The sequence below is a fragment of the Saccostrea echinata genome, unplaced genomic scaffold (assembly GCF_033153115.1).
Source record: "Saccostrea echinata isolate AGI-Se365-2 ecotype Australia unplaced genomic scaffold, CSIRO_AGI_Sech_v1 ptg000041l, whole genome shotgun sequence".
Lineage (NCBI taxonomy): Eukaryota > Metazoa > Mollusca > Bivalvia > Ostreida > Ostreidae > Saccostrea > Saccostrea echinata.
The window spans coordinates 5,268,564-5,288,379 of NW_026889790.1; the positions used below are offsets into that span (position 1 = coordinate 5,268,564).

Sequence of the window (19,816 nt, forward strand, 5' to 3'; positions counted from 1 at the left end):
GAGGGGGCCCAGGGCGCCCTTTTGTGTCCAAAATATACATAAGATTTAATAAATCAATTTTTTTGGGTGTGGCCTTGGGCTCCTACCCAGACCCCAAACTGGTCCCCCCCTTTTCAAGATTTCTGGATCCGTCACTGGAATTATTAAGTAAGTTTATCTAAGATACATGAACATGTGTCAGATTTCAGGCGCGGATCCAGGAATTTTTTTCAGGGGGAGTCTATCCCGGTCAATAAAAAATTTCCAACCTAGAAAACTCTTGACAAGCAAAAAAAAAAAATAAAATAAAAAATAAAAGTACAAGTAAAGAAAAGGTCATCCAACATTATGACCCCCCCCCCTCGAGTTCCTATGAGTCTGATGTACTTTTTTGTATCGTAAAGTACAATAATGATTAATATAAATAATAATTAGCAAATCCTACCTTCCTTGAACATTTAAGACGTGTCAGTTCGAATTCTCTCTCACTGGGTGGCGTTTCTTTTATCTTTCGTGCTGAAGTTGTAACTTTGGGTATATCTATTTTGAAATGTGTTCTCAGTAATGTGCTACACGTGATTTCGTTGAAACGAATTATATGATAAAATGCAGTATTAAAGGTTATGAAGAGAGTGATTTTGAGAGGTACAAAGTGTGTAAATTGCGGGTCAAGTTCTCCTTGCCACCTTTATCATACCTAATGTGAAGTTTTCTATCAAGAAACAATAGCTTCCTTTTACATTGAAATGGTATAATTCAGTAGATAACAAACATTTGACGGCTTGGTGAACTGTTGTATTTGATAAACTTGGGGTTAAAGGCGGGCCAATCCTTTCCCTTTTGAAATCGGAAAAGTTTATTTACGGGACAAATAAAACAACTAGGAAATTCTACTTACTGAGAGGACAACAAATATTTCAAATCAACACCAAAAAAATACAAAAAAAACAAAACAAAACAAAAAAAAAAAAAAACCACACACACACACATCTACACAGATGGAAATCCTCATCCATCCACCCTTTAAGGCCCTCGCCTTCAAAATCAATTTAAAGGAAAAAAAATAAGTATTCCTTAAAAGGGTGTGATCGGGAAGCGCAATATTTCTGGTCTACGTAATGGAACAATATGTAAAGAACAGTCAATTACCTAACAAACGAAGAAACTAATGTACGTATTAGACTTACTCGAAAATCCTAATACGGGGAGGGGGGGGTCCAACTTTTTCGACAAGAAAAAAATCAAAATATATTACTATGGGAGAATTTCACTATATGATGCTATCATGTTGTAAATTTTGAATTTACTAGGGGAAGGTACAACATGTAAATTTTGCATTTACCTCCCCCTAATAAATTCAAAATTTACATGATAATGCGATAAAAAGTGTGTGTGTGTGAGGGTTTGTGCATGTCGTGTGTGTGTTGGGGGAAGGGTGGGGGGACTTTTAATGAACAGTTTCAAATTAAATTAATAGTACAAAAAATATTGGGGCAACCTGTGCCCCCATCCCCCCCCCCCCAATACTACGTGCCTGAATTCAACAATCCCTCGGATCTGTTGAAAAAAGATTGTCAGTCTAGTACAAGGTCAAACGACCAAAGTGTTGTTCAATGTGACATTGTGAATAGTTCTTGGCTGTACTGATAAGCGTGCGAAAGAAACATTATGGTTATGTAGACAAAGTCGATCATTTAGAAAAAAAATACTGATTCACTATACACGCACTCATCGTCAAGAATGAAGTTTCTAATCTTTTTCGTCACTCTATTTGCATTTGCAAGTAAGTTATATATTAATTTTATTTCAGTTCATATGTAATTAGGGACAGAAAACCTTACTGAAATTACTGAAATTAATTCTGTTAAAATGACTTTTGACACAACAGATTTATTTTTCAGCTCATGATTTTATAGTACATATTTTCAGGAATACCGAATACACAGTTTCGATCTATGACCTTGGTTTGTGAACCTTGTATCCAATATATTGCTTCCCTAAAGCAGTTCGTTAAACCAAATAAACTCCTTTATAACGTTAACTTGAAAACACTACAAGATCTCATTAACGAAAACTTTCTAATGAATAGAAAGTTTTTTAAACATGTAAAATAAAAGGGGGCCGGGGGAGAAAAATAATTAAAAAGTGTGTCTAAATGTGTGGCACCATCTCCTCCCCTCCCTCACCTTCCCTCAAGATGCAGATCTATATTTGACAGTTTTGGTCGACTGGGAGTGGCGGGATATAGGAGTGTCTCCAAAACGCTTATGCACTGCTGCTTAAACTGGGAAAATACATGCAAATAATGTTTTCAACTTACATCAAAAGGGAGATTAAGAGCTAGCTTCCTCAGCCGTTCAGGCGCGTAGTTAGTTGCAGGCTGTTCTGTTCTAAAAACTGTACCTAGTTTTCCTCTTTAAGACTTTTAATGTGGAACGCGCCGTGAGGTGCCCGCTGTTTTGTCCTACGAACTATGGCTATTTTTCTCTTTCAGACTGTTTTAATGTAGAACGCGCCGTCAGTTGCCAGCTTTTCTGCCCTATGAATTACCTTCCATTGTGTGGCTCGGACGGCCACACCTACAGTAACGAGTGTGAACTACATGCAACCAACTGCCTGTATGTAACTTTTTATGATCATATATACGTATTACGTGTAACACACACCCTCACACACATACCCCCCCCAGATAGATAGATAGATAGATAGATAGATAGATATATATATATATATATATATATATATATATATATATATATATATATATATATATATATATATATATATATATATATATATATATATATATATATATATATAAAAGTAAAATAAAAAGGCAACACTTCTTGTTAAAACGTAAGCGCTTTCATTGTTTTCTTCAGACGTTTTAAATAATTTAAACTTATCTTATATTTATATACATATAAAGAGAGACAGGTAGACAGACAAAATGTGAACAATGATCAGAAGAGCTATTTTGAGCTGATAGCTCAGGTAAGCTAAAAAGAGATATGGATTATTGTTAAATAAAAAAATATATATCGTTATTTTTGAAATAGCAATTAATTTTTTGAGTAGAGCGATTTCTTGTTCGTGTTGGTCGAAAAAATGGAAACTTTTAAAGATTTATACCATCTGCTTTCAATAAACATTCTTAAATAAGGTTTTGAAAATTCTAAAGAGATTTTTTTTAATTTCTATAATTTAGTTCAAACCTAGCCAAAATTAAACTACGACTTTACCAGATTTGAATACAAAGTACATAATAAATCTACATATTGTGACAAAACGCAACCTTGTTAAGCTTGGAAAAATAACTCAAAAAGATTTTTTTACCATATACTAGTATTAAAGTTTAATTTTTACCAATTGCAAAGAGGTGCCAACTGTGTCATGTTTTGAACAAATTTTGATTTTTTTTTCACTTCGACGAAGACGAGATGAGCTAATCTTACTGTAACTGTAGGTAGACAAGGTAATCTAGGTAGACAAGGTTAATGTAGGTAGACAAGGTAACTGTAGGTAGACAAGGTAACTGTAGGTCGACAAGTTAATGTAGGTAGACAAGGTAATGTAGGTAGACAAGGTAACTGTAGGTGGACAAGGTAATGTAGGTAGACATGGTAACTGTTGGTAGACAAGGTAACTGTTGGTAGATAAGGTAACTGTAGGTAGACAAGATACTGTGGGTAGACAAGGTAATTTATGTAGACAAGGTTACTGCTGGTAGACAAGGTGACTGTAGGTAGTCAAGGTGACTGTTGGTAGACATGTTAATGTAGCTAGAAAAAAGGTAACTGTAGGTAGACAAGGTACTGTAGGAAGACATGATAAAGTAGGTAGACAGGGTAATCTAGGTAGACAAGGTAATCTAGTTAGACAAGGTAACTGTAGGTAGACAAGGTAATTAAGATAGACAAGGTTAATGTAGGTAGACAAGGTAATGTGGGTAGACAAGGTAACTGTAGGTAGATAAGGTAATCTAGGTAAACAAGGTAATGTAGGTAGACAAGGTAATCTAGTTAGACAAGGTAACTGTAGGTAGTCAAGGTAACTGTAGATAGACAAGGTAACTGTAGGTAGACAAGGTAACTGTAGGTAGACAAGGTAATGTAAGTAAAAAAGGTAACTGTAGGAAACAAGGTAATGTAGGTAGACAAGGTAATGTAGGTAGACAAGGTAACTGTAGGTAGACAAGGTAACTGTACTAAGACAAGATAACTGTTGGTAGACAAGGTAACTGTAGGCAGACAAGGTAACTGTACTTAGACAAGGTAACTGCAGGTAGACAAGGTAATGTATAGATAAGACAAGCTCAAAATACTTTTTGGGGTCACCAACTCCAATGTTCTTGGAGGTTAAGACTAATGAAATAGTGATTACTGTTTTTGACAGACAAGTTTTCTCGAGGTAAACTGGCTTTCTTAAGTGCCTATGATCCTATCCCTTTATATTAAGATATCAAAACAAATAATTTATTGCAAAAGTATTTCTTCCTTGATTCGATAAATCTGTTTACTAATTACTACCTATTTTAAAAATGTTTTGTAACAAATATATGTTTGATTTATTGCTGTTTTGTACATGTATATTCCAGGCACAAAACACAAGTCACTAAAGTTCACAATGGTATGTGTGCTAGCGATGGTGATCTTCAACCAATAGCCGTGTCACGCTGATTGATAATTAAAATGACATTCTACAGTTGAAACTTTAAAACTATGTGTTTATTTTTTTTTGCCTCAATATCGTGGTAGCTAGTTGTACGTAAGACATGCGGCCTTTAGCGATATGCTAGTTAGAAGCTATACGTATATGATATAGGAAAGGCTAGTAACAATTAATATCTTATACTATAGTACTGAATCACCATTTTCGTAACTGTTTCGCATCAAATGAGATTGTTACTAAACTGGGTGGAGGGCTTCTCAATCTTAATGAAATATTTGCTCATATATATTCACTTGAGCTTGGCAAACTTTCTTCCGAAAATGAATGAAAACTGATATATTTCTAACCAAAATCTGACATCTAGCAGCTATTCAATAGAGCTAGATAAGGAGCCACTATGATCTAGAAAGCACCATTGGGGTTATCATGTCAACGTTTCAGTATATATCGCTCTGCACCATGATTTCATTTGTCAAAAGTTGACATTTACTCAAAAATATCAAAACTCCATACAGAGCAGATAGAAAATAATGTTTCCACCGATTTCTGACTCCTTTCTTGGAAGTTTTTGTAGATGTTTGGAAGAATTGCTATAGATGCAAGATATTGATCACAAGGCCCAAATGAAGATATTCGTTCAAAATAAGTTATAGTTACAAGGCCAAGGGTCCAAGTCCACACGTTGTCGTAGGACCAATGACAAACTTCATTCTATATTTTACAGGCTTGCTTAAATTCTCTCATTGAGAAGCACCAATCAAACTGGGCTTTCGTAAGTTGCCATAAAACGTAAATAGATAGGAAGACTTGACACCTCGATGCTCATGTTCCGGGTTGTTTCTCACTGAAAGGCTTAATGTGATTGGTCGAAAGATATATAAGAACAAAATGTATCTGTGAAACACATGAAAAATGTTGAACCCACATTGATATTTTCCCCTCACCCTAGCAACAAGTGACTCAAGGAATCACTGTCTAGTTGGGTATGCCATGGCATTGATGATCCCACGTTTCAAATTCTCATTAAAGCTGAATACGATTCGTAAAAGGAAGAGAGTTTTCTTATCCACCATATAAGTCCTCTCAAGACTGTCCTTTTCCAACCGCTATATAAGCTTCAGCTTTGTTCACGGTTCAATGCATTTTGCTTCAGCACACGTCTCCTTCATTTGTATGCATCTGCCACGTCAGAAAAAAAAGTTATCAAAAGAAATTCGATATCAAGTGCACAAGTCAATGCATTACAAAGAGCTACCAAAAAAAAATAGTTAGAAATGTAAATGTAAATAGTTATCTGTGAAAGGGGACAATACCTGATTCTTGCTGACAGTTCAGGTAGTCCACCAGGGTATACTTTATTACAGTTAATCACACGTCCAATCTTCAGAAATCACGAACAATCACCCTGTGTCAGAATAAAAGACAATTTCTATACATTACAGTTAATCATACGTCCTATCTTCAGAATAAATAATAAAAGACAAGTTCTATATATTACAGTTAATCACACGTCCTATCTTCAGAATAAATAATAAAAGACAAGTTCTATATATTACAGTTAATCACACGTCCTATCTTCAGAATAAATAATAAAAGACAAGTTCTATATATTACAGTTAATCACACGTCCTATCTTCAGAATAAATAACAAAAGACAAGTTCTATATATCTAGTTCTGTGTACAGAAAAATAAACATGCAATATCCTGGTTCTTTTGAACATGGGCCATGTAGCAGTGGAGTTAAAGTTGGTAAGGTAGAATACGATTATGCATCTTGATTTGCCAGCGACTTTTGGCCTCCATCCGCCGCTTCCTGGATAGAAAGATGTCACTCGTGGCCCAATCCTCGTGTTGTAGATGAAATTGTCAAAAATGGTTGCCACTTTGCAGCAATAGGACACAAACTAGGAAATCATGAAAACAATGAATGGAGAATTTCTTTCCGTTTCGCTGAGTTAAAACTTGTGTACACAATGAATCATTGCCAGTTCCTAATGTATGGATTATTAAAATTTTTCCTAAAGGAAGTTATTTTCCCCCAGGTTGGGTGATGAGGTAGAATTGCTGTGTTCCTATCACATGAAGACAGCAGTTTTGTGGGTACTTCTACAAAGCATAATACCCTACTGGAGTCCACAAAGTCTTCTGGACGGTTTTTGGGTTTGTTTTAAACTTATTCTAAAATGGGTGTACCAGGGGATATGTCCAAACTTTTTCATCCCAGAAAACAACATGTTTCTAACTGAAATTTATGGCAATTCACAAAGGACCTTATTCAAGACGCTGTACTCATTGTACAAGTTGGTTTGAAATCCCTCCTACACAGCCCCTCCATCAGTCCACTTCTCACACCTGTACTTGATAATCCGAGACTCACTGTTTCTACAGATGAACTTTTATTGGCGACTGAGTTTGACGTTTTGTTAGAGCTGTTGTTGGAGATTTATCAAAATGATGCATATCCAATTCAATGTGTAGCGGGACCGAGCGTGCGGTCCTTTTTGCTATTTCAAATCCTCTTTAGACTTTATTAAAATCCTCAATATCCCATATGAATTTATAATTATGTTTTTCCTCCTTTGGTAGCGTAAAGTAAAAATTCCAGTAATCAGTTTACAAGTTTATTACATGTTTCTATTAATCACAAGTACAACATAATATCTAACTCACAACTCTGTAACTCCGTAACTAACTCTGTCACTCACTCATGTGTGCACGCCCTATATATACATTTTAGGGGCAGCTCCGCTGGAGCTGCTAATACATGGCAGCTACCGGGTAGCTGCCGATTTACGGATAGCGTCTATTACGTAATATTTATACATTCTATATACAAATATTTTTCCCCTTTACAAATGCTTCAGCTCGTGTATGCATCTCTTAAAGATAGTTGAACAGTTCATCCATTTACCTTTGACTCAGAATCATGTATCTATGTTACAGAAACGAACTGTCTTCGTACTAAAGTGCACCGCTTTTATGTTAAACATGTACACGAGCATCAAAGTGAACAGAGTTAAGTACATCGCTGACAAAATTTCCCTTCAGCTGCTGAAGTTGGCAGTCAAGTTTGGTTTTGATTCCGATTTATTATACATTGCAATGTATTATTACAAAACTTCTAGGCACATGAAAGCTTTATCTGTTCTAAAGATGACAAGGAGAAGGTTTGAACATGAATACTTCATCTATAATAGAAATGTACGCATACATCCTAAGAACCTGCCTAAACAAATGAGACCAGTTGTGACACAGGATATTAAACTTTTGAAGAATGTATGTTATTTAAATGAAGTGAGATTAGAACAGTGTGTTCAACACGATCTACAACCTCTTCTCTTCATTCCTCCCTTGGTAATGTTACACATGCTAGAGTTCTTGTGTTACAAACAAACAAACGCAGAGAATGCAATGATTGCTCTTTTTTGAACTACAACTTCTTATTAACTTTTCTCCGGATAATGTGACTGAGCCATTGAGAGAAATATCATGGGAGATTCTCGGCAATTGTCAACAGATGTCGGGGTACCCTCTGGACGTTCTTTATTCATATCAACAATCACTGCAACAACTACGAGCACATCAAATACAAACTGCTACAATAACCAGGATCATTATAGCTATATACAAGATTTTAAGGATTTATCACATGTAAATACATGCAAGTTGTGGGAAATATCCAGGTTTATCTCTATACTTAACAATCCCTAAGAAGATAATTGTCCTTATTCCCAGCTAAATGATGTTCTGAAATGATTGCTTTAATACTTATCTAGATGTTGAATTATTGGATACCCCCAAAAAACATACAATTTGTATACAAGTACCCTTGTAATATTCATATGTGTGATGTGGATGAGGTGAAATCAATTAAATGCACATTAAGTGCAATAAACATCTTATCTGTCATAAAAAAACTAAAAAATAAGAGATCAAATGAATTGACCCAGCATAATATTACTCCTCCTCAATATTGTTATTTATGTCTGTGCCCTGACCAACTGTAGTCCATGAGTTTGTAAAGTTTATTGTAAACTTAGAATTTCGTTTAAAGGAATCATAGAAAACTCCATCTTATGTAAATATCTTCAACTATTCAATCAAATCTGTATGCCTTGTAATTGTAAATAATTTCTTTAAGTCATATATGGCGTATTTTTGATAAGTTCAGACTAACTAAAATTAAAAGGATCTTTCTATTTGTTTTATTAGTTTATCTAAAGATAGGACTTTCCTGTAAATTACACAATTTAAATCAATCACGTTGCATAGATATTATAAATTTAAATCAATAACCGATTTATTTACCGACTCCGCATTTAAATATCAGACACAGTTTAAAGTCAATTTAGCTATAGAAACGTGGGGTTATTCATGTTCAACATCAGTGAAAATTTTAATTTGAACGTAAATAACAAATATCATGTTCATCTACACTCAATCTCGTATTTTTATTTTTTAGCTCAGAGCTTTAAACACTGGATTGTTTCTTGTAAAAGTTAAAAATCATTTTCTGATCAAAATGCAAATGGCCTTCAATGTTATGAAGTAGCCAAAGGAAAAATACTATCATTTGAAATTGAAATGCATTAGTGTTCCATCATTGTATAATATAAAGTCCTATGTTTCAGCTTATTTCTGGTGATCCACCCATTGTATGTATACAGTCCTATTTCGGCTTATTTCTGGTGTTCCATCATTGTATATAAACAGTCCTATGTTTCAGTTCCATCAACAACCTTCAATTTTTCATCACAATAATTTAATGGTGAATGTTTTTTTAATACAAAAGCATCAATCAAACAAAGTTTAGAAATCTTTAACAATATTGCACTATAAATAGGGGAGGCATGATGGTTAAACTTACCCAAGTTCTTTACAGAGTCCAAATTGTAAGTTAAAAAAAAAATATCAAGATACAATCACAGTATGAGAGCATAACCATTTAAATGTTTCCCCAGGATTTTTCTGAAATACAACTTTTCCTAAAACTCAGATATCTTGATTATATACAGAAGACTTTTATAAAATGTACACATAATATCTTACAACTTTGAAGGTTTCCATGTAAAAAGCAAGTCCAGCTGACAGATAATACACAGGTAAAGTCTCCTTAACACAGAAATAAATGTAAGCATGCATAAACTTGGATTTCTTTGAGTAAGTAATTTAACAACTATAACATAAAAAACACGACTCAGATCTCATATAATAGAATAATAAGCATGATTTCCTTCAAGTAAATCTTAAGATATTTGTCTTGCAGTCTGCTTTTCATTACAAAAGTCAATCTTGCACCTTTCCATTTAGCATCTGGTTAACATTTTTGACAGAAAGTTTCTTTTGATTCGTTTAAATCACGCATGGTCCATGTTGCTATGTTTTCGAAGATCCAGATGATTTGTGTTTACTGGGTGAATCTTTGTTCCCTCTGAAAATGGTATTAACATCAAAGTTATAAATCCAATACAGAAAGTTTAACATTGTCTATAAAGCATTTGTCATTCACATACATTAAGGTTAAATACATTTCCAAAAACAAAAAAAATTGGTCAATAACTCGTCTTATCAATAGATTGATAATGACATGTTAGTACTGACCGTCTATGGTGCTTAGATCTGAGAGTATATTCCATATCTAGATTTAATAGATTGATAATGACAAGTTATTACTGACCGTCTATGGTGCTTAGATCTAAGAGTGGCCAGGTTGGAGGAGATGTAGGGCAGTAGTTTGTCTCGAACATTGTGGTAGTTTCGTTCTAACTCACGCTGATATTCCTTCTGATCACTCGAAATCAGGGTTTTATTCTTATGAAGGGCATCACTGCATCTACACAAATAGAAACAACTCTAAATGATTACAGCTAGAAAACAATGTTAACAACATTTCATTCAGTGACTGCGCATTCAGAAAGACCTTTAACAATCATTTCTGTATGCCTGTAACTTACTTTTTGAGGAAATCCTTGAAGGAGAGACGAAGTTTGTTTCTGTGGCGAACATCTTGTGCTTTATTTTCTGGACTGTCCTTCAGAAAAACCACAGCCACCTCTACTGGACCCTAAAACATCACAAATTCAAATTTCAGATAGTAAGATCATAAACTGGATGTACATGAAATTGTGAAAAAGTTTTCTGATTATCAGTAACATCTTTACACTATTTCAACCACCTGACATTCAATAAAATACATGTACACCTTCTAAAATACTACTGCTATATATACATGTACAATGTACATGTAGTTAGATATAAAAGTGTATACATGTACAATTTTTGTACATGTAGGTGAACAAATAGGGAATTTTTTTGCGCAACATTTGATCAATTAGAGAGGATGTGACATATTTATAAGGAACATTTGGGTTTGATTTGCAACAGAGAATAAGGGTACACCATGAATCTATACATTGTATTGCAAAAAAAAATCATGTCTGAGTAAATGCCTTGACAACATCTGAAGTGGTGGTATCAAGTGGTGCCTTTATTACTATTTATGACCTGCCTAACTGATAGTTGTCCCTACCATCGGGTGGTTCATGTTACTAAGTATAGCTACAAACCTGATTGACAGTGGTTCCTATACAACCCTGTAGTACCATCTGAAGTATTTTGGTGTCAGGTGGTTCCTGAGCTAAGGCAACGGCTAGCTCCTTAGTTTTCTTCTGTATATCTTCTATTGCCACCTCAATAGGGGTCAATAGGACCTAGAGTCAATAGATAAAGATTATGTACATGTTTAATGATTTTTCAGAATGCTGAAAGAGTTTGAAGAGATAGAATTGAGTGTACCTGATCATGACTGATGACCTGAAGCCTCGTTTTCACGTAGGGAAACATGTGGCTGGTTGTCAGAATAGTTTTCCTCTTGTGTTGTTCATGAATTTCTCCATGAGCACGGCCATCTTGTGTAAAGGGTGTAGCAAAAACAAACCTCTCTACAATTATATAAATAAAACTTTGTATAGATGCCCACTTTTCCTCTTTACACTAAAAATGCAAAATATTCAAATTAAAAGTGTGATTGTACATAAATTTTAAGACTTACTAATGTTGTTATTTCTTTCAAAGTAGGTCACTTTTGTTCTGTATTCATACAGGTCAAAATAGGGCTCCACATAAGTTATCTGAATGTAGGCCTAGAACAAACACAAATAAAACTTAAAACTACATAGTGTATACATTTACCCTATGCACGCTTTACATCTTAGTGAGAAGTGTTAGCTGAAAAATGCATACTGTAAACCAATTATTTGCGACAACTTTGTTAGTTTGATATTAACCTGTCACCATAATTTTTTGTGACTGAGGAAAAATTCTTTATTTAAATGACTTGTGGTAAGAAATATTCGCAGGTAACAGACTAACTCCTTTCAAAAATCTTTGCCTGACAAAACCAATTCCCCAGGTAAGATACACCGACAGTTAAAAAATGTGGGGGGGTTTTCTCTGTTATTAGTAAATGTATTTCTCCAATCAAAGTTTCACCTTAGTTGGGTCCAGATTTTCTTTGTCCACAGGGTTGGAGTCTTTGACTATGTGGACCACACCTTCTCCAAATCTATCACTGTAGAAGTTCTGTAAAGAAATCAAACCAGATTTTATCTACCACTGACAATTGAGTAAACAAACTAGAACTGTCCAAAAGGGACAAATACCCCCCGCAAATTGATTGTTGAAAAAAAAAAATCATGATTAATTATACAACATCAAATTGATCTTAATACCTTTATATCAAACTCATTTTAAAAATAAAAGGCTGGTTCCAGTAACTATGTATTTTGACAGACATATATTACAATTAAGAGACTTAGACAACAGAGATCAGATCTTTATTTCTTTCTGCCCAATTCCCAGGAGATATAGATAAGAACTGCTTGAGCAGAGATGCCCTAACAGCTTCCCACACTGAACTCATTAATTAATCTTTAACTGGGTGCATGTCCATTCATTACTCCCAAGGGACAAATGGATTTACACTATCTGCTGTGTAATGTGAAAACTGTTTTTTAATACTTTGTGATTTTTTTTTAGTTCTATAAATGAGTAGTTTTAAGCTGAAGTTCACATTTTTGTACAGATGTTCTAGATTCTATATATGTCTCAAACCTTAGACATGAACCCGAATGACCAAGTCAAATAAAAATGAAAAAAAACACCTGTAAAATGCAGAAAAATTAACAAATTATGTTGAAAATACCAGATGCACATCTTCATATGGTAAATAATAAGTTTACAAATTTTCATACAAATCTATGCAATAGTCTATGGGAACAGATCCGGACAAAACCACATAATAAAATGAAAAAAAAAAAACACCTGTAAAATGCAAAAAAATTATCCAATCATGATGAAAATACCAGGTGCATACCTTCATATGGCGAATAATGAGTGTACAAATTTTCAGACAAATCCTTGCAACAGTTTCCAAGAAATGGTCTGGACAAAGTCTCGTCTACAGACAGACGGACATGCTGATTCCAATATACCCCCCCTAAACTTCGTTTGCGGGGGGTATAAAAAACTTTCTCTTACAACATGATTTACAGTTTACTCACACTTGGATTAGTTATACATTTGTTCACGTTTTTTACCATTAATTACCTCTGAAGATGTAATTCCATGAGATGTTCAATCTTCATATTACAAATAGATGACAGTATCTTATAGACAGATAACATACTGCTTTTGTTTTTTGTGTAGTCACTTACCTCCAGCCTGTGAGCAACCTCTGGCAGTTTGGTGATTGGTGGCTCTTTGTAAACAAATTCATCTCCATCCAAATCTCCAAATTTGTGACCATAAAATCCGACCCTAAAGTATGTCCCAAACATCCTTTTCCCCTCCTATCAATATAAAAGAAAATATTGTCATCATTAAAATTGGGGAATAATAGTACTGCAAACTGTCCGAATCAAACATCAACTATAAGAATGTCCTTCATACACCATCCCCCTTTTGGCAAAACATATTAAATAAGAACAGCATAGCATGAATGGTCATGAATCTTTACAACAAAGAACAGAGACTTGCCTGTTGAGTGTTGTTAAATCTTTACAATAAAGAACTGAGACTTGCCTGTCAAGTGATGTTGTTGAATCTTTACAACAAAGAACAGAGACTTGCCTGTTGAGTGTTATTAAATCTTTACAACAAAGAACAAAGACTTGCCTGTCGTGTGATGTTGTTGAAGGCATCATGGAGCTTGTTGTGTATAGCACTCAGCTTTTTATAGTCTCTGGCTGACTCGTGGATTGGAATCAGGATTTTGTAGACTTCATTGACATGTTCATACATCCCAGCCTACAATAAACAAAACTAATCAGTGTCATTGAGTATATATGCACACTCTATCTTGAAAACAGACACAGATACAGACATGTATCTTTGAAATATACCTTACATGTATATGGTATATGTTACCAGAAGTCTACAAAAATTGTAGGCAGCCAGGGTTTAAATGGTACCTCTCTTCTATTGTCTCCATTACTCAGTATAACATCAGACCTAAACTAGGTATCATTTATAACATATATTGACTCTATGGTTCAGCCTTCGGTCTGTATCATAACAGACATAAATTGTTTTATATACATGTACATCTCTATACAGGGAACCCTATGATTGAGCCTGTCAGCCTGTGTCATAAGATACACTAATAGTTGTATATATATATATGATATCTCACCATATTAAACTCCATAGCAACAGCTTCCAGAATCCCTACCAGTCCACTCTCTGTGAAGTATTTCCCTGTACAATGAGATATGTATATCTTACCATGTTAAATTCCATAGCTGCAGCTTCTTGAATTCCTACTAGTCCACTCTCTGTGAAGTATTTCTCTCTCTGAAATATTTATATCTTACCATGTTAAATTCCATAGCTGCGGCTTCTAGAATCCCTACCAGTCCACTCTCTGTGAAGTATTTCCCTGTACACTGAGATATGTATATCTTACCATGTTAAACTCCATAGCTGCAGCTTCTAGAATCCCTACCTGTCCACTTTCTGTGAAGAATTTCCATTTACACTGAGAAACGTATATCTTACTATGTTAAACTCCATAGCTGCAGCTTCCAGAATCCCTATTAGTCAACTCTCTGTGAAGTATTTCCCTGTACACTGAGATATGTATATCTTATCATGTTAAACTCCATAGCTGCAGCTTCTAGAATCCCTACCACTCCACTCTCTGTGAAGTATTTCCCTGTACACTGAGGTATGTTTATCTTACCATGTTAAACTCCATAGCTGCAGCTTCTAGAATCCCTACTAGTCCACTCTCTGTGAAGTATTTCCCTGTGCACACTCCCTCCTCAGGGGACACAACATCATCCGACACAGCACTCTCCTCCAGAACGTTCACTGTGATTTTCTGAAATATACATGTATATATAAAAAAATTATCATCACTTGGACTGAAATGTCATACTTTCATTGGTTTAAATGTGACCAATAACTGCTGGCTATACATGTATTTCTATGTCAGGCAGGTGAGGATTTATATCTAGCAATATGATTCATGCCTACCAATCTGGATACTAGAAATCATTTATACCAAATGAATGTAGATGTCACAAAATATAAACATAGGTAATCAAAGATTACGAAGTTCACCTTGACAAATGTTGTCTTTAAGTAAAGAAAATCTCACACCAAATTTTTTATAGTTAGTGAGCATCCTGTGATCAATTTCCATGCAAGTCTGGTTTAAGTAGGACTTATAGTTACTTGGGAATGGACCAGCTCCAAACTCTAACCTGGTCACTCATCCAGTTAATGTAGGTCAGACCCAGCCTTATGTTCATTATTCATGCAAGTGTGTTCCAGGTAGAACTAATACAGTAAAACTTGTTTAGTACGAACACGGATATTGCGAATTCACAGATATAGCAAAGGTTTCTTGGATCCCCAGCTATATAAATTTAACGAGTTCCTTATACGGATATAACGAATTAAGGATATAGCGAAGTAATTTCACAGGTCCCAGTGACTTCGTTATAACCGAGTTTTACTGTAGTGACTTACTCCTAAAACTTTAACCGGGACGCCAACACCAAGGGTATAGCATAAGCTCATCTCGACTATGTTAAAGTGAGCTAAAAATGAAGAAACCCTGTCTTTTATCTATCAGAGGTACACATGCACTCACCTGGAAGTCAACTGCCCCGACAGGTAGATATGGTTTGTCTTCTATCATATAAAGATACTCTGCAATCAGACCAGCAGCATGAACCAGACAATGGGCAGCCTCTGCATGGTTGTTTCTCTATTTAAGAAGAAAACCATTGGAACACATTAGTACAGCACTAATACTCTATTTTATTTTGTTAGCAGCAATCTGTAAAATAAGAAGTTACACTAGAGAGAGCTGTGTTTTACCACTGTAGACATGTAATTTTTACCTCGCTGTGCTTGCTGGCCATGTTCTGAAGCCAGGTGAGTCGGAGGTCGGGCGAGTTCTGGTAACCTTTGGCAATGCGGTACATCAGATCTAACAACATCTCGGGGTCTTCCTGGAATTCCTTCATCTTCACTGTGTCGGACAGAATCATGTGGAGATTGAACACTAGGTCCTTAACCTGAAGATTATATCACATTATCATCACTTAAAATGTAGAAGAGCTGTCCCAAGAACTATATGAAGAACCACCAGAAAAAGGAATTACATTAATACAATATTTGCCCAGTGAGTTCTTACAACTCATAATGTTGATGTCATGAAAGTAAAATTGTAGGAAATCTTCAGTTATAACCTCTAGCTCTCATTTACTCTGATTCTCCTGAATAAAATCTCTTTCCATCACTAAATCTGTCAAATCTCTAACTTGATAATTCACATTGTTTTCCCATTAACTAAGATTTCTAAGCCATGGAGATCTCTTTCCCGTTAATCAAGATCTCAAGTGTTAATCAACATCTCAAGTGTTTAATCAAGATCTCGAACCCTTTGAGATCTCTCGTCTTCTAATTCAGATCCCTAATCAGGTTAGATATCACATATAAATGTTAAATCAGACATCCAACATATTAAAATACCTCACCTGTTAAATAAGATTTTTAATGCACTGAGATATCTAACACAGTAAGATAGCTTACTAAGACAAAGATACTAACAAAAGATATCTCACTATCACATAAAGATATCTCACTAACACATTGAGATATTTCACTAACACATTGAGATATCTTACTAACACATCGAGATATCTCGCTAACACATTGAGATATTTCACTAACACATTGAGATATCTTACTAACACATTCAGATATCTCACTAACACATAGAGATATCTCACCTGTTCAGTGAAGGGTGTCTCTGCCAGATCTGCATCTTCCTCAGCGTAGGTCAGAATTGTTTTCAGAGATCGACGGAGGGATTCCTCACTGAAGTTCTGATTTTGTCCAACCAGTTTACTCAGTGACATTGTCACCTGCATCTTCACTCTAGCAAAGTTCTATAAGTTTACAAATAAGTTTTCAGTTACATATCTAATAACAAACATTTGTAATTTTGACTATCTAATGAAGGCTAGACTAAGAGTGATACTGATGCAAAATTTTAAAATGCAAACTGAAGCAATATTGGGCAGCTAAATATTTGTATAAATGCCTTTCATCTGTGTAATTCCTTGATAATAGAAAAAATATATTTGAACTGTTTCTATAAAAAGAGATCGTGAGTCACTTTTTGTAACTTTGTACAGGTTATTTTAGAAGTGACAGATATACAGGACAAAGGAGACACAAACACTGACTTACATTGTCAAGGTCATAGTTCTGCCTCATCAACATGTAGAGAGAAGCGCTGGCCTGGGAGCGAGTCTGTGAGATCAAGGAGCTGCAGTGTCTGAGGAGTCGAAGGCAGAGATCAGCACATTGTTCTGTCTCCTCAACAAACAGCATGTCCAGAAACTAGAACAATATAAATCATATCATGTAATACAAACACCAGTCTGTGAGATAAAACTAGAACAAATACTGTATAAAGGGAAATTTCGCCTCCGTTTTATTTTCACCCCTGTTGCCCTACTCATAGATAGGCGAATTTGAAACAGGGTGAATTCAAAGAACATATAATTTCTTAAACAGAACTGTGACTAGGCAAAATTGTTTGCAAGTGTGGAAGAGAAAAAATAACACAAGGCAAAAACATCCCCATATACAGTAATGATATCATATCATACAAACAGCATGTCCAGAAACCAAAACAAAACAATCATAACATGTAATAGTATCATGTAATAGAAACAAGCAGGATAAGAGAAACAACTTAAATTCTAGTCTATCAAATAAAAGCCTTACTTTTTGTGTCTTAAGTCTTTTTTATACATTAATCTTACCCTGGTAACCAGTGCCCGTTGTGTGGCAAACATGTTCTTGAGGACAGAAGTGGACTGATTCAGACTTAAGCTGTGTAGTAAAATCCGTAAAGCATTACTCTGTAGTGGGGCATACTCCATGTTTCTAGCTATCTGTAACAGAAATACTGTTATTATAAAGATTGCAGATAAACCCCAAAACTTTTCCCAATCATAAAACATGTGTTTTAAGTTTCATTTTGACCTGTAACTGTCAAGGACACAACACATGAGTAAATTCAATCCCAGAAGAAGGGAGACACGAGGTCTTGATTTGTTAAAGTCTCTGATCTAATTAGTTTGACCTTGACCTGTATACTAATCCCTGACCTGTATGATAAGTTCCAGTGTATCCAGTGCCACCATGCTGATCTCGGCCGCCAGACTTCCCTCAATATGAGCATCTGCCTCCACATCACGAGGCTTCACACTGAAAATAAATCATCATCATTAGGGCTTCAACTGTGACTAACTATCACTCAACAAAGATTGATCATCACTCAACAAGGACTGATCATCACTCATCAAAGATTGATCATCACTCAACAAGGACTGACCAACATAAAACTGACAAAATGTCAAGCGATTTCAAATAAAACACAATCAACATATCAACAGTAATAATGTTTATTTCTTTACTTTTTTCCCCATAGAAAGTGTGCATGATCATTTTTACACACCAATGTGTTTTGAAGTGCCAAAATCACTCTCTTTTTAGGACAATTCTTATGTTGCATCCTTATTTTAATCTGAAACCAGAAAAAAACACCAAAAAAGGCCAATAAAAATTAATTAATAGTTTCTCAGGCCAAAAATTTCAAAAATTTAATGAGGCAGACAGGATCTTTATTTTTTTTTTTTTAATTAATTTTTTTTTTTTTTGAAGTAGGTGTTACACCTTTTTTTCATTTCAACAAAATGATGATATCAACTGATTGTGACTTTTTTGTTCTCTTACATTAATAATAATATGTATTCAACTTTAAATAATCTTATTCCAAACATTTGTTAAAAAGTTAATTCATAAAATTACGTATTAACAAGAAATACATTGTTATGTTATAAAAACGTCTATCTATTAGCATTTATGAGAAGGGGAATAACTCAATTTTCTTTTTTACCTTGGAAAAATAGAAAATTGAGTTATTTCCCTTTTCAATATGTCACAAAATTGATCAATGAGGCATTTTGACCTGATGTGGCGGTGCCTGAAAAACTATTGATTAATTTTTTTGGCCAAACCACTCTGTCTTTAACAAAATTTGTACCTTTCCATCTGATCCATTGATGGTTTGTAATTTATCTGATCTTTCCTCCATCTCAGAAGTCTGTCTCCCTGGGAGTTCATCTGACCACCATCCCCTGTAAACAATGACACCAATAATCACTAACATTCCCCTAATTATGGTGTCAACAATCATCACAAATATACCCTCTTTTTCAATAATTTCAAATTCATGAGACTTGCCTGTATCTGACAAAGGTTTTAATGATACTTTACACAAATCAAATCTGACTATTTTTGGATACAAGAGACACACGATGGCAATACATATAATAGAAGTACCTCAGAAGATTAGTTGAACAAGTTAAAATGTGGAAGTTCTTTATTCTATAATCAACCTTATATCTGACTGTTCACAGCTCACCTTACATCTGAGTTTACAACTCCTGACATCTGATTGTTTACCATTAACTTGTATCTAACTGTTTACAATTCAGTTGACATCTGACTGTTTACAACTCACCTGACATCTGACTGTTTACAACTCACCTGACACCTGACTGTTACAACTCA

The 19,816-nt window shown here is 34.8% G+C and overlaps 2 protein-coding genes across 3 annotated transcripts in view; one reads left to right on the plus strand and one right to left on the minus strand.

Moving 5' to 3' along the window:
- Positions 1-1,694: 1,694 nt before the first annotated feature.
- LOC133200977 (turripeptide Ici9.2-like) lies at positions 1,695-4,698 on the plus strand. Its single transcript, XM_061336789.1, has 3 exons — positions 1,695-1,762; positions 2,474-2,597; positions 4,577-4,698. The coding sequence occupies exons 1-3, from the start codon at positions 1,720-1,722 to the stop codon at positions 4,656-4,658; spliced, it is 249 nt and encodes an 82-aa protein (XP_061192773.1). The 5' UTR covers positions 1,695-1,719; the 3' UTR covers positions 4,659-4,698.
- A 4,693-nt stretch (positions 4,699-9,391) lies between these two features.
- The window catches only part of LOC133200874 (dedicator of cytokinesis protein 7-like), a 39,392-nt gene continuing 28,967 nt past the window's right edge, over positions 9,392-19,816 (minus strand). For both annotated transcript variants that reach the window (XM_061336694.1, XM_061336693.1), the window contains 17 exons: positions 19,287-19,380; positions 18,349-18,448; positions 18,001-18,132; positions 17,420-17,572; positions 16,957-17,115; positions 16,063-16,239; positions 15,810-15,926; positions 14,892-15,032; positions 13,826-13,957; positions 13,366-13,500; positions 12,143-12,232; positions 11,703-11,793; positions 11,447-11,592; positions 11,218-11,361; positions 10,606-10,715; positions 10,329-10,484; positions 9,392-10,082 (listed from right to left, as the gene is read on the minus strand). In XM_061336694.1, coding sequence (XP_061192678.1) covers positions 10,028-10,082; positions 10,329-10,484; positions 10,606-10,715; positions 11,218-11,361; positions 11,447-11,592; positions 11,703-11,793; positions 12,143-12,232; positions 13,366-13,500; positions 13,826-13,957; positions 14,892-15,032; positions 15,810-15,926; positions 16,063-16,239; positions 16,957-17,115; positions 17,420-17,572; positions 18,001-18,132; positions 18,349-18,448; positions 19,287-19,380 — 2,132 coding nt within the window. In that variant the 3' untranslated portion in view covers positions 9,392-10,027. The remainder of the gene's footprint in view (positions 10,083-10,328; positions 10,485-10,605; positions 10,716-11,217; positions 11,362-11,446; positions 11,593-11,702; positions 11,794-12,142; positions 12,233-13,365; positions 13,501-13,825; positions 13,958-14,891; positions 15,033-15,809; positions 15,927-16,062; positions 16,240-16,956; positions 17,116-17,419; positions 17,573-18,000; positions 18,133-18,348; positions 18,449-19,286; positions 19,381-19,816) is intronic.